Source organism: Gopherus flavomarginatus, chromosome 5 (assembly GCF_025201925.1).
Source record: "Gopherus flavomarginatus isolate rGopFla2 chromosome 5, rGopFla2.mat.asm, whole genome shotgun sequence".
NCBI lineage: Eukaryota > Metazoa > Chordata > Testudines > Testudinidae > Gopherus > Gopherus flavomarginatus.
Window position 1 is genome coordinate 158,634,787 of NC_066621.1, and position 25,743 is coordinate 158,660,529.

At 40.7% G+C, this 25,743-nt stretch overlaps 1 protein-coding gene across 1 annotated transcript in view; it reads right to left on the reverse strand.

Annotated features, from left to right (window-relative positions):
* The window catches only part of FANCM (FA complementation group M), a 171,457-nt gene that overhangs the window by 45,852 nt on the left and 99,862 nt on the right, over positions 1 to 25,743 (reverse strand). Inside the window, 4 exon segments of the mRNA XM_050954582.1 lie at positions 897 to 1,054; positions 17,176 to 17,410; positions 20,005 to 20,211; positions 21,914 to 22,098. Coding sequence (XP_050810539.1) covers positions 897 to 1,054; positions 17,176 to 17,410; positions 20,005 to 20,211; positions 21,914 to 22,098 — 785 coding nt within the window.

Consider the following 25,743-nt stretch of genomic DNA (forward strand, 5'->3'; position numbering starts at 1 on the left):
CCTGAACAAAAGAGAAGGCCAATAAACTTATTATTATAAGGGAGATATGTCTGTTTTAATAAAAGGAAATATTCTCTGCTTTTAGTCTTGAACTATGTATTCTGTACTTTTTTCCAAGTAACCAAAAGAAACCCGTAACTATTGCCATTTGTCATGCACAAAGCATGCGGATCTAAAATGTGAAGTGACAGATGGGGATCCCTATTTATTCTTCACATCAAGAAAGAGCCCACTGAGTGGGAGTCTTGCCTTCTCTAAGTTAACAGAGGGATTTCAAAATACCCATAATTACTGATCATCACCACTGAGGATATAGTCTCCTTTTTACAAAGGAGTGTATATAAAACTTTTGGAAGTGTTAACACAAGTTATTTGTATCCAACAGAAATAAGTTTCCTATGCCTATAATAGCAGCAGGAGACGACAATATTCTACAAATATTTTAATTTACAGGAAGTGGATTTCAGGTATTAGAAAAATCTCACATGCTGAACAATCTTGGATTACAATTCCCTGGTTCTTTCTCATATAGATATCAGAATGTCCTTAAATTATATTTTTTAGATAGGCTTCCTTAGAATCTTTTTAATTTTATTCACTACCCAGAAGTCTTTAGGATTATTTTCCCTGTCAAAGGATTTCTTTGAATTGTTCTCAAATATATGAAGAAGAATCTTGATCTGGGAAACACATTAGGTAATATTCTGTCAGCATCTGGCATCACCGCAGCAGAAGTAGTTTAGATTTCTCTATAATATTACAATAATTTCTACACTGTAAAATTATCTGATCAATTCTAATATTAAGGAAAAACACGTCCAAAAATCAGTGGCAGAGATTCACTTCTGTAATTTCTTCTGAGTCTTCTAGTGACATTACATTAAGGTTGAACTTACTGCTATTTCCTCCATATTTTCTAAAGTTTCAAAGCGACTTTGAGACAATATTGGTTCTTTGACTCCATCACTTTCTTTTAGTTTGTATAAGCTGTTCCATACTTCAAATTCCTCTGATGTTAGGAACCAATTTTCATGTGAGTCTGTTAGCTTTGTGCCTGCAAATGGGAAAAAATGAAAACATCTTAGGAAAAATAAACCTATGTAACAAAGAAAAAGACACAGTGATTAATTAGGACCTCATATGATACTAGCCACAGGAAAACAAATTCCTATTGCCACATTGGTAGTAAACATTAACCTTTTCAGTCCTTTTTTTTCTTGTATATTAAATTTGTTTGCATATTAACTTTTCTCCCAGAATCTTTCTGATATCAGTAAAGAATGGGTTTGAATTTGAAGGCCAGAGTGCTAGTTTATAACCTGTGAGTGATCGTATTCACATGACCCAGTATTGGGCTATACTTTAGTATGGCTGGCACCTCCAAATATGTGGGGAAATATATGTCTAGGAAAAAGACCAAAGTACAGAAATATGTATAAACAAGAGTGGGTGGCTGATGAGGGGTGCCTAAGATTTAGTTATGTTGTTTGATTGATAAGAGGTACTTGTTATTGCAGATGTCTTCTGTAATGGATAAAATAAGGATCACTGAAAAGATGTTGATGTTAACTCAAAAAGAACAAGAGTACTTGTGGCACCTTAGAGACTAACAAATTTATGTCAGCATGAGCTTTCGTGAGCTACAGCTCACTTCTTCGGATGCATCTTGTGCATCAAATAGTGCTTTAGTCTCTGTATCTGTCAGTCAAGATGCATCCGAAGAAGTGAGCTGTAGCTCATGAAAGCTCATGCTGAAATAAATTTGTTAGTCTCTAAGGTGCCACAAGTACTCCTGTTCTTTTTGCAGATACAGACTAACACAGCTGCTACTCTGAAACCTATGTTAACTTAGTAAGAACTGGCAGTTGTCACAGCTGTCAGTAATAATGACCAGATTAGAATCCTCTTTAGTTTATCAATCATGCACCTTAAAGATTTCATAAGGAAATTCCATCAATAGTTAGGTAAAAAAAAAAGGTCAAAACAGGTCATAGTAAAGTTAATCATGGGAAGTATTTTCCCTCCAAAAAGAATTTCTCTGTCTCAGAGGTTCTGGGAGTTAGATTGGGAATTAACAATTGGCATTCCAGCAAGTACAGAGGAAGGAACCAAACTACCTTTTCTTCACCTACATTAAATGGTAAAGTATGTCTTCTTTCTGTATTCTGGATAGTGCTGTACTAAACTCTGATTGTTAATCTTTGATTGAATAATTCTATTTCAGCCTGTTATTTGATAATCTCTAATTGCTATTGACTTCAAACATGCAACAACACAAACTGAAATGGATAGGCAGAAGAATCAGTTAAAAGCAAAAAAATTCAAATGTTCTGTTTTATGGAGGAGTAGTGGAGAGAGGTGTGTGTATACTTGTAAACAAACACTGGCATGCCCTGCAGGTGATGATAATTGTCACACAGGGCAAACATAGTCCCTCAGTTAATCATATGTTGTCAAAAGACCAAGGAGAAAACAGAAACTATCAGATGGAATTATTGCACTGCCTAAACAGTGAAAATCTGTTAAAACCAAACAACTGATTAATCCCTTGACTATTTGGGTCCCCATTTTACCTATCAAGGGCATGTGGATGGGGAAGAGAGTACACAGGAAAGAACTAAAGCAATCTTCGGGGAGGAGGAAGAGAAAGTAAGCAGAGTACCCAGAGTGCTAATTCTTGTCCTCAGTTGACACCGTATGTAGCCAACACCAAACTCCTGAAATGAACACTCTGGCATTGGGGCATCAGAACAATGGAGTGAGTCCTCAATTTACAAGGGGCTACCCCACTGTTCATAACTGTCCTTTCCAGGTGCCTCACTCAGATGTCACAATAATGTATGACTTTCATATATCAATTCAAAGGCTGGTTCATGATATATGATCATAGGTAAAAATAAACTGTGGAAGGAAATTGGTTACATGTAACTTTTATACTTATATGAAAGGCATATTTGTCCTCAGTATATTACAGTATAAACATATGCAGTTTTTCAGATTACACATGACATAGAATCAAATCATAGAATCATAGAGTATCAGGGTTGGAAGGGACCTCAGGAGATCACCTAGTCCAAAAAGCCCTGCTCAAAGCAGGACAAATCCTCAGACAGATTTTTTTCCCCAAATCCTTAAATGGCCCCCTCAAGAATTGAACTCACAACCCTGGGTTTAACAGGCAAATGCTCAAATCACTGAGCTATCCCTCCCCACATCCACCTAAATTGCTTTAAGTGCACAACCACACAACACACATCACAATATTAATAAGAGCACAGAATTATTTTTCAAATATCACTTTATGTTGAGACACTAAAAAACTCCCATACCCCCAGAAAAAACCAACCTCTCCCACCTTACCTGTGAGAAAAAATGGGTCGTATAGTGGCATCAGACTTGGAAAAAGGAAACTGGACCAAACACAGAAAGCAAATTCCAGGGTGGACTGTCTTCCAACACCACCACCCTGCTTCCAATCATACAGTACACCACTACCTCGATATAACTCCATCCAATATAACACGAATTTGGATATAACGTGGTAAAGCAGTGCCCCGGGGGGGTGGGGCTGTGCATTCCGGTGGATCAAAGCAAGTTCAATATAACATGGTTTCACCTATAATGCGGTAAGATTTTTTGGCTCCCAAGGACAGCGTTATATCGAGGTAGAGATGAAGTAGGAATCATCCACGCAAGAGAACCAAATTTAAAGGTACAGCATAAAGATCTGCAATATCGAGGGCCAAAACCTACTTGTTTTTAACAGATAAAAAATAAAAATAAAAAAATCCATCCAATTTCACCCATAAACTTTATAGGAGCCAGTGCAATCTTTGGAGCAAGATTAAATATGTTCCCTGCGTTAAAGATCTATGTAAACAGGTAGATTCTGTAGAAGCTGAAGTTTCTCAGCATTTAATGCTTTTAAAATACTCCATTCATCCCATTGCCTGAGACTAACCTTATTTCACCTCTAAAGTGCTTAAGATTAATAAAGATCAACGTTCCTTAAAGACACTTAGTGCCAGAAGAAAGCTGTTTATTACTTTGCTACATTACAATCCATTATATAATAGTACCATGCACCAAGGTTCAATGTTAGGAGGCGAGAAACAGAAGCACTTAAGTAGCACAACCAAAGACTGGCTTTAAAGAAGGCATGACCTAAATAGCAGAGAGAAACAGTTCAGCTTTGTTTAAGTATTAGGAATCAGATTTGCCTCTTTTGTAGTATGTTTCCAAAAATCCACAGAAAGGGAAATTCTTTGTAGTTGTAAACAAAGGATTTAGAAAGCAAACTCCAGTGTTATTAAATGCTGTTACAATGTCAGTTTCAAGAGACTAAATGGACAAGCCCAATATTTAGCAATTTTGAGGGAGATGGAGATGTGGAGTAAGAGAGACACTTTATAAACGAAAAGGGATCAAGGTTGACCACCTCAAAAATGACATACATTAAAAATAAGCTTCTGATTCCATTTAAGAGACACCACAGAACTACAGATATTTCTTTTCCTAAGAAATTGTCATATACATACGCAACAGGAGCACCTATTCCAAGGAGTTTTCAGCCACCTGTAGTGTGGCTTGGGTCTGTGGTCAGTCTGGAGAGCAACTTCTGTCAATGACCAGATGCCCTGAAGATTCTAACAGATACTCAGATACATAAAGAACAAAAAAAAAAAAAAAAAAAAAAAAAAAAAAAAAAAAAAAAAAAAAAATAGGCCCAAAATGAACTATTTACTCCCTTAGAAGAGTTAAGCCTCCCTGCTCAGCTATGACAGAGCTCAGGAAAGAAAAAATATTGCAAGTATGCTACCTTCAAGTTGTCACTAACTTAAAAGAACAGTGAGAGCATATGGAGGATCTCCTGTGGACTGGCTTTGAAACAATAATGCAGTTATGGACAAGATTTGAGTCTCAGAAACCGATACACAGATGATGTTCCTGCTTTTTTGTTTGCAATAATAAAATCTCACTCATAGCAGAAGTGTGATCACCTACCAATGGGCGCATTACATATAGATATACATGTACGCACACATGAGAACAAGTAAGTCTCCAGACCATCCCTGGAACATACACTACTGTTTGTGCTTTTCACAGTGGCATCACTACCTTGAAAATCAGAGGGGTAGCCGTGTTACTCTGGATCTGTAAAAATCAATGAGTCCTGTGGCACCTTAAAGACTAACAGATGTATTGGAGCATAAGCTATGTTGCTTTTTACCCTGAAAATGACTGCTCCACTCAAACTGAAGGTATACCTTGTATTTCTGACCCCTGCCTTCCTGTTAAGGAAGAATTCAATTGCTTAGAATGCATCTCAATATCTAAAGCTATGGGCAAATACAAACTCTGTGCTCCTAAGTCTTTTCATTTTCCATAAAAATTAAGAAAATAAAACTGAAATCAAGTCTCTACTTGCTGTTTACTAATCTTGCTATTTGACATCCAGAATGTGTGTAAGAGCACTTCTACACTACCCGCCGGATCAGTAGGTAGCAATCGATCTATCAGGGATCGATTTATCGCGTGTAGTGTAGATGCAATAAATCGATCCCCGATCGCTCTCCTGTCTACTGCTGAACTTCAGCTCGGCGAGAGCTGGAAGCCTCTGCTTACCAGCCCCAGCTCGGGGCCTGCTGCAGCAGGGGAGGGAGGGCACACCCATCGCATTAGAAAGGTAAGACTACTGATATTAAAATATGAGTTGTGTGCTTTTATTTGTAGAACAAAAAACGTTAATTATTATAAAGTTTTTTTTAATATAGCGCTTTTATCCAAAGCGCTTTACAATAGTTAGTTAATGGTACAAACAACATTTGGAAAGATCATTAGGTGGTCTGCCAAGCAATTTTCAAGTAGTCCATGAAAAAAAAGTCTGAGAATCACTGGACTAGATGATCCTTGTGGTCCCTTCTAACCCTATGGTTCTACGATTGTTTTTCTGCTCTCCTCCTCGTGAAGAGGAGTCATGCAAGCGGACTCCTCCCATCAGCTGAGTTTGCAGCTCAGAGCACATGGCAGAAGAGGAATAAAGACCCCAAACAAAGGAACTAGCTATCTCTATGCTGCTTGGATTCTGGGGAAGGAGGAAGAATGAGGAGTACTTGTGGCACCTTAGAGACTAACACATTTATTAGTCTCTACGGTGCCACAAGTACTCCTCCTTCTTTTTGCTGATACAGACTAACACAGCTACCATTATGAAACCTGTCACCATGGGGGAGTGGAATAAGCAAGAGATCCCCAGCTGCTTAGCCTGGGTTAGCCTAAAGAGCAAATAGAGCTTGCTGATGATAGAAGCCTATATTACTGTAACTCATTTCTGTGTCTATGTTTGCCTGATTTAACCTTGTCAATAACAATCTAATTTCCTTCTCTTCTTTAATAAACCCTAACATAGGTTACTATGTGATTGGCCACAAGCACTGTCTTTGGTTTGAGACCCAAAGTGCAACTGACGTGAAGTAAGTGACTGGGGTCCTTTGGGATTAAGAGTAACTTGAATATTGCTGTGATTCTTGTTGTAAGGGGCCATCACTCATAAAGATACGCTCACTTGGGTGGCAAGACAGACTGCAGTACTCAAGGGGACTGTCTGTAACTCTGTGCTGAGGCTGTTAAAAAGTCTTTGAAGAGTTGGCACTTAGTGCAGTTGGTTGGTGAAATCTAAGCTTGGAACTCACAATCCGTTTGGGGTTTATGCCCTGGTTTTTAACAGTCTGCCCTGAGGTTGGTACTCATACTTTTGCGTCACCTTTGAGTTTGTCACACATGATGCACTTTAACACCCGCTGGGTAAGGTACTTCATTTTTCTGTAGTGTACAAACTTGCAAAGGTAACACAGTGAAGTGAATATCAGAGTGAATAATGACTTGGTCCTGAACTAAGAGAGTGTTTACAATTTAATACCATGTTATTTTCCTGTAATGTTTATCCTTTCTTGAAGGATCCGGGATATGGGGAAAGTGGTGGATGTGATATATCTTGACTTTAGCAAAACTTTTGATACGGTCTCCCACAGTATTCTTACCAGCAAGTTAAAAAGGTATGGACTGGATGAATGGACTAAAAGGTGGATAGAAAGCTGTCTGTCGGGCTCAACGGGTAGTGACTAACTGCTCGATGTCTAGTTGGCAGCCAGTATCAAGCGGAGTGCCCCACGGGTTGGTCCTGGGGTCAGTTTTGTTCAACATCTTTCTTAATGATCTGGATGATAGGATTAATTGCACCCTCAGCAAATTTGCAGATGACACTAAACTGTGGGGAGAGGTAGACACTAAACACACTGGAGGGTAGGGATAGGGTCCAGAGTGACCTAGACAAATTGGAGGATTGGGCCAAAAGAAATCTGATGAGGTTTCATCAAGGACCAATACAGAGTCCTATACTTAGGAAGGAAGAATTCCATGCACCGCTACAGGCTGGGGACTGACTGGCTAAGTAGCAGTTCTGCAGAAAAGGACCTGGGGATTACAGTGGATGAGAAGCTGGATATGAGTCAGCAGTGTGCCCTTGTTGCCATTAAGGCTGACGGCATATTGGGCTGTATTAGTAGGAGCATTGCTAGCAGATCGAGGGAAGTGATTATTCCCCTCTATTCGGCACTAGTGAGGCCACACCTGGAGTACTGCATCCATTTTTGGTTCCCCCACTACACAAGGGATGTGGACAAATTGGAGAGTCCAGTGGAGGGCAACGAAAATGATTGGGGGCAGGGACACATGATTTACAAAGAGAGGCTGAGGGAACTGGGTTATTTAGTCTGCAGAAGAGAAGAGTGAGGGGGGATTTGATGGCAGCCTTCAACTACCTGAAGCAGGGTTCCAAAGAGGATGGAACTAGGCTGTTCTCGGTGGTGGCAGATGACAGAACAAGAAGCAATGGTCTCAGTGTGGGGGAGGGATAGCTCAGTGGTTTGAGCATTAGCCTGCTAAACCCAGGGTTGTGAGTTTAATCCAGGGGTATGCAACCTATGGCACACATGCCGAAGGCGGCACGCAAACTGATTTTCAGTAGCGCTCACGCTGCCCAGGTCCTGGCCACCAGTCCAGGGGGCTCTGTATTTTAATTTAATTTTAACATTCAAAATCTTAAACATTTTAAAAACCTTATTTACTTTACATACTACAATAGTTTAGTTATGTATTATAGACTTATAGAAAGAGACCTTCTAAAAACATTAATGTATTACCGACACGTGAAACCTTAAATTAGAGTGAATAAATGAAGACTTCGCACACAACTTCTCAAAGGTTGCCGACCTCTGATTTAATCCTTGAGGGGGCCACCTAGGGATCTGGGGCAAAATCAGTACTTGGTCCTGCTAGTGAAGGCAGGGGGCTAGACTCAAGGACCTTTTGGGGTCCCTTCCAGTTCTATATCTATCTATCTATCTATCTATGGAGATATACCTAAGTTGCAGTGGGGGAGGTCTAGGTTGGATATTAGGAAACACTATTTCACTAGGAGGGTGGTGACGCATTGGAATGGGTTACCTAGGGAGGTGGTGGAATCTCCATGCTTAGAGGTTTTTAAGGCCCAGCCGGGATGATTTAGTAGATGTTGATCCTGCTTTGAGCAGGGGATTGGACTAGATGACCTCCTGAGGTCTCTTCCAACTCTAATATCACTGCTCTACAGTCAAAATGCTTCTGAAATAAATGTAGTCCAACTTTACTAATTCTGGGTCACTGAGAACGAAAATGATGCTAAAAATTGTTGATTGGCTCTAGTTTTCAAGATATGCTATTGGGTCAGTATATACAACCCTTTACTTGGGAATGGCGGAGGATAAGTGAGTTATAAAGGGAAGGGATCTCAATTTAAACCAGCAATGACTAAAATACATCTTTGACTGGATCTATGAATAAATCTATGACAGGGTTTGGACAGTACTGGCTTTTGAGGCAAAACAATGAATGATGCAATCTGAAGCTGGTATTGCATTATACATGATATGAATTGCATCATGTTATCCCTAGAAGTCATGGATGATGCAATCATAAGGAAGCTTACCTCACTCTGCTGAACAAATTGCCCTGTATCAGCTCTAGAAATCATACAGTGGCATGCTCTCTTATTTGTCAGTGTTTGATTTTGCAAAGGGACACATTTCTGTTTAGCCAGAGTGAGCAGAGATGCCTCGTACTTGTATGAACAGTGCAGATAACTTCTGCTATGTTTGTGGTGAAGTGACTTTTGCATCACAAAAGCGCAATATAACCACTATGGTTAAGAAAGCCTATCCCCTTTATTTTGGCTGCAAAATTGGAGATCAGGACAAGAGGTGGGCCCCACACATATGTTGCAATACTTGTGCAACAAATCTTCGCCAGTGGTTGAACAGGAAAAGGAAATCTATGCCTTTTGCAGTGCCAATGATTTGGAGAGAGCCAACAGATCATACCAGCAATTGTTACTTCTGCATGGTGCCTCCAGTTGGGAAAGGTGTGTCAAAGAAGAAAAAGTGGACTGTGCATTATCCAAACATTCCATCAGCTATACGTCCAGTACCCCACGGAGAAGGACTGCTGGTTCCTGATGCACCAGAATCATTTTCACTTGAGTCAGATGAGGAAGAGGAAGAGGATGAAACTTCTAGTCCTGAACCATCAATGTCACAGGACCCACATTTTCTCCCATCCTCCTCCTCTGAACCACACCTCACAACACAAGGTGAACTGAATGACCTTGTCAGGGATTTGGAACTACCCAAGAGTAAGGCAGAGCTGTTGGGCTCCAGACTACAGCAGTGGAATCTCCTGGCAGGCTATCAGGGCAAATGGAGCCCATCAATGCTTGCAGACTATTGCTGGACAGTGACAAGAGATGCTCCATTTAATGAATACAAGATACAAGCCAAGAAGCGCTGAGTAGACACTGAATAGGACTAAACTATGTACATAATAGTTTATTGCCTTTTGTTTCATAATACATTTTATTAATATAACCCTTTTGCTAATTTTTAAAGTGTTTTACATAAACAGGACAGGTGAAATATTCTCATGTAAAGCAACCATAAACACATGAAAAGACCTAGGTTTACAATTTATGATTAAAACTCTACTATCTACACAATATACATAGACATAAAATGTAAAAACTTAAATATCTTAGAAACAGTAGCCAATCAGTTGTTTTAATTGTCATATATGAATTCAGCACATCAAAATACATAATAAATATCACATTTTATCTCTGAAGCAGATGACTTCTCAAAAATTGTAGACCAGTGTATTCTATGATTCCTTGATCTGCCTTTTGTGAACTATTTTTCAACAGGAATAATCTTCTCTAGTAGCTTTTTAAAAAACAGACTTTTTCCACTGTTGTAGCATGGAGCGGACAAATCTAACAGATATTAAGATATAGGCTTTCTGAGCTCAGTTAAAAACTTCATTGTTACTTAATGACGTGAATGTAATCTGTTTGTTCTGAAGTATAAAGTGTATCACTTGAGATGGAATATGCTAAAGCATCGTGATTCTAAACTTGTTCCTTCAAACAGATTAGAATGGTTAATACTTAGAAAGCTATATGAAAGATTTTCTTGTTAACCAAAATAAATCTATGATGTTCAGCGCACCACACTATTATGTTTGGACCATACTGCAAAATCCCCAAACCCTTCATGCATGTTGTCAGAAAGTAACATAACATTCAGAAGGACTCCTGGAGCCCTTTTTAATTTGCTTTTAAAGCCGAACATTCAGGCAGGATTCCTGAAGTTAAGTTTTACTGAGTTTTTGTAAGTCCCCTTGAACAACAGTGTAATATCACAGGTCAGCATGATTTTGCCTTCAAACTGAATGTGTAGGGAAGTCATGTGACGCAGCCTAGCAGCTAAGCAGTGTTTCAATGAGCTCCCTACTAAATCCATTTAATATCATCTCAATAGCTAATTTTTTGGCTCCTAATAATTATAACATAGAATAGCTTTCTACACTAATATGAATTTTTTTTATGAGCATCAGTGAAGACAAATCCTGCCGAATTTAGTATCAAAACTAGCAGCTGTAGAAGAGTGGGGAGAGACCAGGACGACAGTCAAGGTGACTGAGTAATTTGGTCTGCAACACCCAGCAATGTGGCAACCAAGATCAAGTAAAAAATTAAACAATCAGAAATTACAGTCTTGTCTACATCAGGCTAATTTTTTTAATATTTCCCATTATTAACATCAGTTCTGCTGTATCACTGTTAGCAACATCAGCATCCCACGTGAAAGCACTGGATGATGACACAGTACCAACCAGATGTGCTCTGACCAGAGGGTTAGAAGACATGGTGTGGAGAGTGGTATCTGCAGCAAGGCCAAGCAGTCATATGTCATTTGACTAGTATTTTCATCCTTCCATGACAAATTATTCAACACATAATAAAGTTCTTCAGTACAGCCATAACCAGCCTATAAATATGATATTTAGACATTTTAATTTACTCCATACACTTCAGTCACATAAAACCCTACAGTGACAAGTATAGAAAGGTTTTACTGCCTCAGCATTTTCCATTTTATTTCCAAGGGCCCTTTACCAGTTATGCCTCTGGATTCCAGAGCAGGCTCAAAAGCAGCACTCTCTGATCCAACACATTGGACATTAAAAAGCCAGATTAGGGAATTAGCAGTTCAGTAATATTTTAAAAGTGTTTAAAAAAAAAAAAAGGAATTTTAGAAAAAGATAGCTCATTGCAATGACCATGTTGGTGAGATAGCACAGGGATGGAGGCAATGTAAATACTCTGATTAAATAAAATGGCTGAATCAATCTTCTGGAGAGTAGCTTATGAGTCACAAAAAGTTCCTGGGGAGCACCTGCAATTTGTGTAGATCGGTTTTAAAGTCTAAAGCCTTCCATGAGCTCTTAATCTTCTCAATATCCAGGTCAAGAGGGAAAGCAGACACATTCTTATGTGAGAGTAGCATTCCTTGATGCAAAAGTTCCAATACAAAGGAAACAAGCTCAAAATCCTTGGTTTGGAATTGTCTGGTCGTACCAGGAAAATGATCTTCCTTTTCCTATGGTGTGCTCTAACCTTTCCTTCTAAGTCCTGATATTTCTAACTGCTGGAATGAACCAGCTGGAAACAAATAATCTCTCCTCCCCAAACCCTCATGCTTTCTCAAGCAGGCATCAGCTTCAACAGAGCAGCACCACAGTGGCTGACCATCAGCTGCTGGAAGCCTGGCAAATTCCCAATGTAGACCAGGCCTCAGAGAGGTAAGCTTCTGAGAGGAGAGCTTTCAGCAAGAATCAAACTTGCAGGCAGCTGCTGCTCAAGGAGAGGAAAGTGGCTAATTGAACATGCTCTACCAAGCGACACCTGAGTCTGGCATGGGCAACGGGATGGAAACAAGATGGAGCTGGAGGGAGCAGAGTCTGCAAGTTTTACCAAGTTCCCTTCCTTCCAGGCCTTCTCAGAAGCTGGTTAAGAAACCAAGCCACAGAGGAATTAATCCTACTGAGTTGAAGAGGCTGCAGGCCTCTTTCTTCAGATGCTTACTTCTGAAGCAGGACAGCAGCAATTTTAGGATCCATTTAGATGAGGTACCTCTCAAGTACCTACCAGGACTCAAACTCAATGGATCTTCATCCTCCCAGCGGAGAAAGAGAATGTATCAAGATGAGAGGAGGTGCAGTAAGGGCCGGCAGAAAATGGCATAATGACTGTACTACAGGCTGGGCACCTAATTCCTTCCCTTGACCCTTGCGTACAGTCCTGACCATCTGAACCATATGTTAGGTAGTACTCAGGCTACTGGAGGAAGGTGAGGGCTGGAGTTAAGATGAGGTTGCCAGAACTTCAGAAGTATGATTGCATGCACTTTGGTTGGTGGCAATGGTCAAACAGCTCACTATTCCACACGATGAGTGGGCTATTACAGCAAACACTATATCTAAAAAATAGCCTCTTAAACAGATTACTCAAATAATTAGGATCTCTGGTTTAAAAACAATAATAGATACTGTTCCACTCACCAGCAAGTACATTTATCTCATAGGAAAAGAAATGTGCCAAGCAATTGGAGGACACAGTGCGATTTCACACCAACGAGCAGTGTTGTACTAAAATGTAGAGGAATGGGGAGGCATGTTGGCACATGTTGGCACAAGTTTATCAGCGATCCCTCGAGGTCAAGGATGATCTCTTTCACAGGTTTTATTTTGATGGGTCCTCTGGTGAGTGAGGAATCTAATCTTTGAGCCGCAAACTCATTGGCAGACATTGCAGGTAGTGTTGGAAGTCAGGCTTGGGCCAAGATTGTTGTGTGACAGTCATCTGTCCTTTCTTTTCCGGTGTTTTTCTGCGATCAGGGCAAGGTGATTTTCCTCAAAAGTGGACGGCCCTTTTTTGACAAGTCTTCACTAGTTATCCCTATCCTGGACTGCTGTCTCCCAGTGTGTGGTGTCGATGTCGTGTCTCTTGATGTTTATCTTGAGGATGTTTTTAAAGCGTTTCTTTTGGCCTTCCAGTTTCTTTTCTCCTTTGGAGAGCTGGGCATACAGTAGTTGTTTTGGTAAGCGTAAATCGGGTATGAGCGCACAGTGCCCCCTCCACCGCAGCTGGTGTTGGATAATGAGGAACTCAACACTGACGATGTTGGCCTCTGTGAGGACACTGATATTAGTGCGATGATCCTCCCACTTTATGTTGAGGATCTTCCAAAGAAAGTGCTGGTGCTGGCATTCCATGTTTTTCAGGTGTTTTTTGACAGGCCACCCAGAGTCACAAGCAGAGAGGAGACTTACCACCACTTTGTAAACTAAAAGTCCAGTGTGTGTTCTGATGTCATGATTGTTGGCCAAAAGCAACGCTGGCACAGCAGATACATTTTTACCTTTTTAAAACCCCAAATTAAAGCATTCATTTGCAACAAGAGACATAAGATTTGTCACTACGAAAAACGCATCAGCACTCTTAAATATGATGTAATTAAAAAAAATTTCAGACAAATTGTTGTCTACTGAAACAATCATATATTGGTAATAAGTAGGGAACTTTAGAGCTAAAGAATAACTGTAAAAAAGATATATGTGACATAAGTATATTACTTTAATACAAAACCACAGATCAGAGGCTTACTCAAGTTCAGTATGTGAATGCAGAAGAGTATTTGAAATTACAAGCAAAGTTCTAAGTAAAAAAAATTGAAAAGGCATTTCAAAATACGGTAGTGATTAAATTAATGGAAATAAATGAACATTTTACTGTTGGTCTTATAATTTAGATTGTTGTCTACAACATCTAGAAATATTCATTTGTTTGGCACCATAGCCATAAGACCAGCCATATTGGGTCAGACCAAAGGTCCATCTAGCCCAATATCCTGTCTTTGATCTCAGTGTCTGCCCCCTCCTTCCTCCCCCCAAGTATAATCTTACAAAACTCCATCTTTCTTTGAGAAAAGGGATTAAGAGGGATTTAAAGACATATTCTGTTTATGTAAGTTTTCAGTAGTCCTATAATGAAGTACTAGAATTCATTGACATTTTCCTTTAGGTTGTACACCACTGGAATGAGCCAAGTTGTTTTCAGAGATGAATTATCAACTCTAGGGAGGAGAGAAGAAGGGAAGGGGCTAGATTATGTCTACTACAAAAACTTTTAGGAGGAACCTAATCTCAAGTGGTAGAACAAGCAGTTCCCAGGACACAAGCTGTGGTGTTGATCACACCTTTACCTTTTCTACTATATTAGAAGAGTCTTTGGTCAGAAGAGGGGAACTCTCAGAACAGATAGGAATAACCAAACAGGAGAATGAGAAATAGCCAATGGTATCTACATGAGAAACAAACATTTAATAATGGGTTCTTCAGTTTAAGCAGAGAAAGGTATAACATGACCCAAAGGCTATTAGCTGGTGCTTGACTGGAAATGAGGCATAAATTTTTTGGCAGAGAGTGTACAGGGTAATTAACCGTTTGAACAATTTACCACGGTGGATTCTCCATCATTAATTTTTTTTTTAATGAAGACTGGATGTTTTTCTTAAAAAGATTTGCTCGAGGAATTATTGTGGGGAAGTTCTATGACCGGTGTAATGCATGAGGTCAGATTAGATTATCACAGTGGTCCCTTCTGATTTAGGAATCTATGGTTCCAATGGATCAACTCTAAGTCCTTGCCATTTTTCAGACTGAAACAAGAGCTCTGCAAACAGGGAGCATTGCATCTATAGTTATCTGCTAAAATGTGGTGAATTTTCAGCTGTTTTTCTATTATTATTAAAATTAGTCAAGAAAACAATTTCTGCTTAAGTTACGGAGCCTGATAAAGATGCAAAAACATTTTGATGCAATATTACTTGTTTAAGACCTAGCAAACACTTGGGAGTGGCATTAAGGAGATGTCAAGGTTTTTTCCCCACTCTGAACTTTAGGGTACAGATGTGGGGGACCTGCATGGACCCTTCTAAGCTTAATTACTAGCTTAGATCTGTTAACACTGCCATCACCCAGAATTTCAGTGTCTGGGGCACTTTCTGTCCCCCCGAAACTTTCCCCTACCTGGATTGCCTTGAGAGGCTTCACCACTTCCCTGGTGAACACAGATCCAAACCCCTTGGATCTTAAAACAAGGAGGAATTAACCATCCCCCTTCCTTTCCCCCCACCAATCCCTGGTGAGTCCAGACCCAATCCCCTTGGATCTTAAAACAAGGAAAAATCAATCAGATTCTTAAAAAAAAAGAAAGCTTTTAATTAAAGAAAGAAAGATAAAAATCATCTCTGTAAAATCAGGATGGAAAATGCTTTACAGGGTATTCAGATTCATATAGCCCAGAGGAAACCCCCTTTAGCCTTAGGTTCAAAGTTACAGCAAAGAGAGGTAAAATCCTTCCAGCAAAAAGAAACATTTACAAGTTGAGGAAACAAAAATAAGACTAACACACCTTGCCTGGCTAATTACTTACAAGGCTGGAACATGAGAGACTGACTCAGAAAGATTTGGAGAGCCTGGATGTACGTCTGGTCCCTCTTAATCCCAAGAGCGAACAACAACAACAACAACAACAAAAAGCACAAACAAAGACTTCCCTCCACCAAGATTTGAAAGTATCTTGTCCCCCTATTGGTCCTCTGGTCAAGCGTCAGCCAGGTTTACTGAGCTTCTTAATCCTTTACAGGTAAAAGGGACATTAACCCTTAACCATCTGTTTATGACAGGAGAAGTGATACAAATAGCTGATTCACCCTATACACATTAAGGGAATAACTGATTCAAGGATGCTGAAAGAATTGGAACTTGTATATAAACAACTGGTCTCATCATAATATTGGAACTGAAAAGTTTTGAGTAAGTTAAATTATATTTTTACTAACAACCCATAACACTTATGAACAGTTTTGTGCACGTTTCAGGACCACAATGCAGTCAGGACATCAGTTTACACCAATGGTTCTCAACCTGCGACCCAATGAGCACACAGCTGCGGTCCATGTGACATCCTGAGGGCCATACAGGTAGTATTGGATATGGCCCACAATGGTAACTAGGTTAAGTACCACTGGTTACACTAGGGGTAGGCAACCTATGGCACGCGTGCCGAAGGTGGCACATAAGCTGATTTTCAGTGGCATTCACACTGCCCAGGTCTTGGCCACTGTTCCGGGGGGCTCTGCATTTTAATTTAATTTTAAATGAAGGTTCTTAAACATTTTATAAAACATATTTACTTTTCATACAACAATAGTTTAACCTAGGGACCTGGAGGATGCTGCCAGCGACAGACCACAGTGACGTGCAACAGTCAGGAATACCTGCATCACCTTTGAGGAAGACTGCCAACGGCGTCTATAAGAGGCACGCGAATGATGTCACAGAGCACCAGCAGCACACAACCCACTAACCGCGAACTTCCCATGCATCATCTGCAGCAAAATGTGCACCTCTAGAATTGGCTTGTATAGTCAGCCGAGGGCACACCATGAGACCAACAGATGATCTGCACAGATTTGTCATAATCGGATCGATGGACTACCAAGAGAGTTTAGTTATATATTATAGGCTTAGAGAAAGAGACCTTCTAAAAATGTTAAAATGTATTACTGGCACGTGAAACCTTAAATTAGAGTGAATAAATGAAGACTCAGCACACCACTTCGGAAAGGTTGCTGACCCCTGGGTTACACAATACATATAAAGAAATCATCATAATCTTACTTGTGCCCATGGAAAAGAGAGCGGATTTATGCCGGAGTGAGCTGGATCTTCTCTCTTTGGAAAGTGATCTTGAATTATTTGGTTCATATACTGCGGGAGTGATAAACATTTTGTGCAACTTTGGGTTTATTCCTTCAGGAATCAGACGAGGACTTTGCTGGTAAAAGTGAAGCATTTTGTTTTCTGAAATTGCTTTGTAAATGCTCTTTTTGTTGGACTGGCTTTGATTGTAAGTCTGTAAAACAGAGGATAAGCCACTTGTTACTGGAGAGTTTCACCTTCTAGCTAAGAATTAAAAGGGCACTTAAAAATATAATACGTAACAAAAGTATGAATGTTGGAGTCCCCAAACACATGTTACAAAAACAAAAAAATACAGGCCAAATACACCAAAGCCAGATTGTGAGTCCTTTACTCACATGAATCGCCCCAATGGAGTCAATGGAACTACTTGTGTGAGTAAGGGGTTCACAATCTGACCCCATCTCAGGGCAAACAGAGGAAAAGGAGAGAGATATAGATGACAATCAGGTCATCTGGTTACACAGAAAAACATGTCCACATCTTAAAAGTTCCAATGGGGACAAAAACCCAAAACACAGAACAAAAAAGATTGCCACTCCCTTTCTTCCCACTCCATTCTTGCCGTTCCACTCACTTACCGTAGGCAAGTAAAATGAGGTGAAGAGATGGCCTGACAAATTCATTTATGAAAACCATTCCGAGCATAATATATAGCACTGAAGAACATACAGAGATGTCTGAGAATGTCATCTGAATAAGAAACCCTCAAGTAAGGCATAATGACAACAACATTATACAGAATTTAATTTTTTGTACATAGTATCAAAAGTGGGCATGCCCCTTGGAAGGGGGAGGGGGAAGAGAGAGAGAGACGTAGAAGGGGGAACACCCTTGCCTGTAGTTTAGGGTAATCCAGGTTAGATACAATGTGACTAGGCTTGGCCAAATTTGATTTCTATTTTTCAAATTTCGATTAATAGCTATATTTTAATTTTTTCTTTTTTTTTAGATTTTTGGCTATTTAAATTTTCCCAGTTATGCAAAATTATGGGGTTTAAAACTATAATAGTCTATATACTCTTTCTTCACCAGGATGAAACTTCTGTATAAAACACAACAATGCTATTTCTTTTGTTTTTCTTATTAAAAGCATGAAAGGAGAAGTCCAATAAATGCCAATTAAAAGTGATTGCTTCTGTGATGCAGACATCTGTCTAATAGGACCATACTGAGACAAAAGAGGCCATCAGTTGGCAACCACTTCTGGTCACTGCTAACTTGGACTGTATTTGAAAAGATTACTTACAAGTGAAGAATGCCAGCTCTCAATCAGTTTGCAAGAAGTTTTTGTTAGATGATACTTTTTAAGGGAGAAAATGTATGTAGGGAAACAAACATTGTGCTAGTAGGTCAGCATACTCCTTGAAAAATCTGTATGGAATTGTCTGACAACCATCCTGAATCATTTTTCTCTTCAGAGCCTATGGGGCTGAGATTTCAAATGCCTCTTACACTTGTTACCCCAAAATCTTTGGATGTAAAGCTGAGACCTGATTCCCCACTCCCACCATTCCTATCTTCCTTCCAAAAGTGGGGTTTAAGTTCCTCTGACCAGCCTGTGCTAAAGTTGAATCTAAAGCTTACAAATGTATGATCATACCAGTCTGCCTCAAAGGTTTCCTGAAGGTCACAGGAATCCAATTGCTTCAAAAGGAAGCTTCAGCAAAGGACCACATTAGTAACCCATGACATAGGGAGCTTTTAAACATGTACAATAATCAGGCAGATTTTGTAGGTAGGAACTGAAAATATCTGCTTATGACATTTAAACAAGATATTGCCCACTTTTTTCTTTTCAAATACAATATGCCCTTCTGAGAGGTTCCTCTTCAACAGACAGGAGTGACTTAGGATACCTTGTCTGAGAATCAAATCTCTGTCATCTCAAACTCTAAGCCAGATACAAACATCACGTCTTGGACTGGAATAGTATTGAGTGAGAATGTTAAGCTGGGATGGCATGCTCAGCTCTTTAACAGTCACAGGAGATTTCCATTTACGTAAGTCTCCTCAGACCTCACCTCACACTCGGCACTGCTGTTCCAAGGTGCTTATCACTAAGGCTACTATTTAGTCATGGAGGACACAGAATCCATGACTTCCAAAGACCTCTGTGACTTTAGGCACCACCAGATGGGAGCTGCAGGGTCCCATGCTGCCTGCGGAGGCAGGGAGCTATGAGGTACTCCTACTGCGCTCCCTGCCGCAGCAAGTGCCAGAGGACTGCTGCTGAGCCTTGCTGCCGCCGTGAGTGGCAGAGGACCCCTGCTCCGCCTTGCCGTTACTGAGAGCAGTAAGGGACCCCGGCAGCTTGGAGCCACCAGTGGAGGGGGATCATGGAGCTCCAAGCCCCCACTCTAATGCCAGCTCTGACACTAATCATTTTGTGACCCTGAGCAAGTCACAATCTTATATGCTTCAGTTTACCCATCTGTATAATAGGTATAATTACTTACCTGCCTCAAGGGCTTTGAAAGACTTAAGACTGAAAAAAATCCCAAACACAGATGAAAGCTTGAAGTACTAAAGTTCCACATTTCCAACATTTCTGGAATGTGGCTATACAAAAGGAGGACTATCAAAGTGTATTTGCAAATCCAAAATGGGACATTTGAACTATTAATGCAAAGAGTTCACCACCATCATCAAGCTCCCCAGGATTTTAATTAATCTACACGTAATTGTTTTGTGAGACTAAGTGATGAGACTGAAAAGTTAGAAAATACGAGAGATTTCTTAACTCACCCGTTGTTCCCGTCCTTCTGCAAGTATGACAACAATTCTGCCTTTCCGCTTGCGCCCAGTTCGACCCATTCGCTGCACAAGACGAATTGGACTTTTCTGAGCATCAAAACAGATTATGAGGTCAACTTCTCCAATATCTAAACCTTCTTCTCCTACACATGTAGAGACTAGTGTATTGTAGCCACCTTCACGAAAGCATTTTACCACCTAAAAATGGATTAAAACACATATCTTAAATCTCCTCTACTGTTCAAATAAATTCTCACCATCTTTTTATATTCCAGCCTTGTGATTAAAATTTTTTCGGCTTGTTTAAAAATTGTAGAAGCACAATCTACCTCCTTCCAAAACAGTGAAGTATTTCATTTTAAACTGCCGACTGATAATACTGACACACACAGCATTTGTTAATATTATTCTACCCTTATATACAAAATCAAGACATTTCACACCTTATCCAGCCTCAAACTACCACATACATAAGACCAATCTACTCCTACTAATCAGTTGCTCAATTTTACAAATATATATTTCTGCTACTCCACTAAGTCAAGACATAGCCTAAAATCTTAACTTTTAGAATTCCAAAAAACATAGGGAAAAAAGCACTGTGCTCAATTCATTCCACGCACATTTCCATTCTTTTCAAATATTGCATATTTTTTATTAAAAGAAATCACACAACAAAATTACTAAATGCAAATATTTTCTCTTTTATACATTTCTTTTTGGTCAGATGATCTGAAAGAAAAATACTTTGCAAGTGGATGTCATGCTTCCCAGAGCTGAGAGGCACCTCACTATCATCTGACTTTAGCCTAAGGAAGCCATGTCTGTGTATGCTGGGGGGTCAGCTCCCCAGCCCCACTGGCCATGGGCAACACAAGGACTCCCTCCTCTAGGCCTACGCAGGCCCCACTCTCTCTATACAGGTTAGCTCCAAGCATCTCCCTGGAGTGTCCAGCTCCTGAACCACTAGACATCCACAGCATTCACAGATTTGCTACTTTCAAAGCACAGTACATCCCTGCTTACCACTTCCACGTCAAGTCACTGCTTCATTTAACACACAGAACTTAAATAGGTTTATAGAGAAGTCAAGTATAAGTTTATTTAACGTAGCACAGAGATTTAAGTAATAGCTATGGAAACAAATTGTTACATATAAAATAAAATCATAACACGCATTCTAGAGCCTAAACTTAATTAACTACTCTCATGTGCTATAGACTATTGCTCACCCAAAGTCCTTTCAGTGTTTTACAGTCAGGCTGGCTGTTACCCTCCTTTCATAAAACATACTGTTAGTTTGTCTCCTCAGTGAAGGATCCTGTGTTTTTCTTTGCAATCCTATATAACAGGCTAGTCCTTTGGTCCTAGTCATAAACAGGATACCCCTCCACTGATTATGCAAATAGGCATTCATTGTGAGACACACAATACTTATCACCAAACAGAGGGAAAATCATCTGTTACCTTCTGTCTGAAAAGAACATGTGTGAGGTCTGTCACTTCTTGGTGACTTGCCTCAGCTCCCAGGCCTTAAGAACATAGTTTTTATTATAGATAAATAACTCCACAAATATTATGCATGCCTGCATTTCACAATGATTATGATGACCAGTGGACCCTTGGATTTCAGTAGAGACCACACATGCCACCCTTTGGTGAACTATTATGCATGTATATGATCCAGAGGATCCCTGTAAAATCCTATGCACCCCTTGGGTCCTCTCCAGTTGGCATCAAGAGGTCTAGAGATCACAGTTGTTTACTTAGTACAGTGGTTTACTTAGTACAGCAATTTACTAATGGAACTTGAAACTACACAGTCATTTCTATACAATATATATTAGCACATCACATTCCCTACAGCCATCTTCTCAAACAAGACTGATTACATCTTTACCTCAAGCTGCTCTTTTTGTGTAAAGCCCTTCATGCTCTTTCCTGTGGAGTGGCCAACGAAGGTCATTACTCTGACAATTGGATGGTGCTGAGAAAGCATTTCAGCAATTTCTTGGACGCTGTCTCGAAACGAGGAGAAGATCATAACTCTGGTATCACTGGGTTTGCTTTCAGATATGTTTTCATCTGTTTAAGACAAAATAAGTCTATGAGCTAGAAAAGGATTTTATATACACAATAAATAAAAAACATAGGGCCAGATCACCCCTTCTTTGGGCATGCGTAACTCCCATCACTTCCATAAGGATAAGTTTGTGCCCAAATAGATTCCATTTCATTTTCTTGATTTACACAGTGTGCCTATCCCATTTGTGCTAAGAGCACAAAGCCATTCAAATTAACATAATACTAAGAAAAACGACAATTACAAACTTCCCAACTTATTAAAAAAGAAAACTCTCCTCATTAACTATAGAAATGATACAGTCAATCCCTGGAACATACCAGGCAGAACTAACACTGGCTCTGCTCTGGAATCTGATCCAACAGAGGGCCCTGCATTGAGAATACCTTGTCCCCAAGTCACAATTTATTATAACGTATTGCTTTATAAAGCCCAAAAGTGCACTCAGTAGATGCCTCAAAATAAAATTAAGACATAGTTGTGCAACAAAGAATCTGCAATTTAATTTCAGACCCAAATATATAATGACCAAACAAAAGAGATAACGAAAGTCAGGAGAGACAGGTGAAGTAAGGATGACTTACTAGCAATAAAAATACACTGTACTCAGGAAAGGCTAGTGCACAGCATAGTAGAGCAGAAACATGGGGTTTAAGTTATAAATCAGGACAAATATCTTAGGCCTGGCCTACATTATGCATTTAAACCGAATTTAGCAGCGTTAAACCGATTTAACCCTGCACCCTACCACACAGAGGCCCTTTATATCGATATAAAGGGTTCTTTAAACCAGTTTCTGTACTCCTCCCCGACGAGAGAAGTAGTGCTGAAATCGGTATTGCCATGTCGGATTAGGGTTAGTGTGGCCACAAATCGACAGTACTGGCCTCTGGGTGGTATCCCACAGTGCACCACTTTGACCACTCTGGAAAGCGATCTGAACTCGGATGCACTGGCCAGGTAGACAGGAAAAGCCCCGCGAACTTTTGAATTTCATTTCCTGTTTGCCCAGCGTGGAGCTCTATCAGCACGGGTGGCGATGCAGTCCCAAATCCAAAAAGAGCTACAGCATGGACCGTACAGGAGATACTGGATCTGATCGCTGTATGGGGAGACAAATCTGTTCTATCAGAGCTCCGTTACACAAGACGAAATGCCAAAGCATTTGAAAAAAATCTCCAGACTATGATACAGAGTTCACAGGACAGTGCTGTGTGACAAGCGTAACAGAAAGCCAAAGAATCAAATGGACGCTTATGGAGGGAGGGAAGGGGTACCGAGGACTCCAGCTATCCCACAGTCCCCGAAGTCTCCGAAAAGCATTTGTATTCTTGGCTAAGCTCCCAATGCCTGTAGGGTCAAACATGTTGTCCGGGGTGGTTCAGGATATATCTCATCAATTTACTCCCCCTCTCCTCCCCCCCCGTGAAAGAAAAGGGGAAAAAACTGTTTCTTGACTTTTTTCAACGTCACCGTAAGTCTACTGCATGCTGCTGGTAGACACGGTGCTGCGGCACTGAACAGCAGCATCCTCTCCCCTCCCTTTCTCTAGTGGCAGACGGTACAGTGCAGAAGGACTGATAGCCGTCCTCGTCATCATCCTGTGAGTGCTCCTGGCTGGCCTCAGGTGAGGTCGGCCAGGGGCATCTGGGTAAAAATAGGAATGACTCCCGATCATTCCCGGCAGATGGTACAGAACGGCTGGTAACAGTCTTCATCATAGCAACTGGGGGCTGAGCTCCATCAGCCCCCTCCCTTTCATATGTAAAGAAAAGATTCTGTACTACCTGGACTATCATAGCAGCGGGATGCTGGGCTCCTCTCCCCTCCACCGTTTAATGTCCTGCCTGGACTATCATAGCAGCTGGAGGCTGCCTCCCCCTCACTTTATCTCACTAAAGAGTCAGTGTTTCTTATTCCTGCATTCTTTATTACTTCATCACACAAATGGGGGACCCTGCAATGGTAGCCCAGGAGGGTTGGGGGAGCAGGGAAGCAACGGGTGAGGTTGTTGCAGGGGCACCTCCTAGAATGGCATGTAGCTCATCATTTCTGCGGGATCTGACACTGATCGGTTGTGCTCTCTGGTACACTGGTTCTCTAGTACATTTGCCCCATATTCTAGGCAGGACTGACTCTATTTTTAGATACAACATAAAGGAGGGAATGACCCAGGGAGTCAATTCTCATTTTTGTCTTTGCGTCTCCGGCCGACCTCAGCAAAGGTCAGCCAGGAGCACCCATGACAGCAGCAGATGGTACAGAACGACTGATAACCATCATCTCATCACCAATTTACAATGGCATGGCAGATGGTACAGAACGACTGATAACCATCTCTGCTGTCTTGCAAAGGCAAATGAATGCTGCTGTGTAGCACTCCACTACCGCCTCTGTCAGCAGCATCCAGTACACATACGGTGACAGTGACAAAAGGCAAAACGGGCTCCATGGTTGCCATGCTATGGTGTCTGCCAGGGCAATCCAGGGAAAAAGGGAGCGACATGATTGTCGGCCATTGCTTTCATGGAGGAAGGAATGAGTGACAACATGTACCCAGAATCACCCGCGACGCTGTTTTTGCACTATCATGCATTGGGATCTCAACCCAGAAGTCCAATGGGTGGGGGAGAATGCAGAAACTATAGGATAGCTACCCACAGTGCAACGCTCCAGAAATCAAAGCTAGCCTTTTACATGGATGCACACCACCAAATTAATGTGCTTAGTGTGGCCGAGTGCACTCGACTTTATACAATCTGTTTTACAAAACCAGTTTATGTAAAATCGGAATAATCCCGTAGTGTAGACATACCCTTAGTTGATGAAAAAATCTAGATACTGATAGCCTTTATCAAATACTACTAGAAGTCTGCAACTTTGGCTTCCTGTGTGAGCTCTCAGCTTACTGAGTAACAGAGCAATAAGATAAGCTGCATACCAGGACTTCCATTACGCTGTTGCAGCATCCAAACTGCAAATTACTGAGTGTTCTAGATTCACACCCTGGCTTGCCATGTAAACAAGCCCCTAAGAGGCAGTTGTCCTGCCACTATTTAAAAGGCTCTGCTTTACCTACCATCTTCAGCCAAATGTTTGCTACATGTAGGATCAGCACGTGGTAAAAGTTGTTCCAGTATAAGAATGAGACCCTGTCTCTCCCTGAGCCCCTTTCCCCTAACTGCCAGTGCTGCTGCTGTCACATGGCTAGCACTGGGAAGCTTTCTTTGCCTCTGCTCCAGCAGGGGTCTTTCAGCTGACAGGCTTCCTGCTCAATGCTTCCCCTAGCAGGGAGTCTCTCTGCTCATGGAGGTGGCCTTTCGCAGAGGCACCCAATCCCTGCAGCAACAGGAGCATCAGACACAGACCCACGGTTAAGACACAGGTGATTTTTAAGCCCAATTTAAGAGTCTCAATTAAAAGCAAACAAAAAAATATCAATTAAAAACCTTTTCCAAACAATCGTGGCTCCCCCATGAACCATTTATTTACGAGTTATAGTTTAGTACTGATTTAACAGATGCAAAGGAGGAAAGACAGGTTTTCTTTATTTCTTCCACAGAGAGGGCATAGGCTTACAAAAATTCCTTATGTTGGATGCGGTCTGCGCCTGCCTGTATTTTACACTGCTGATGTACAAATTCTCT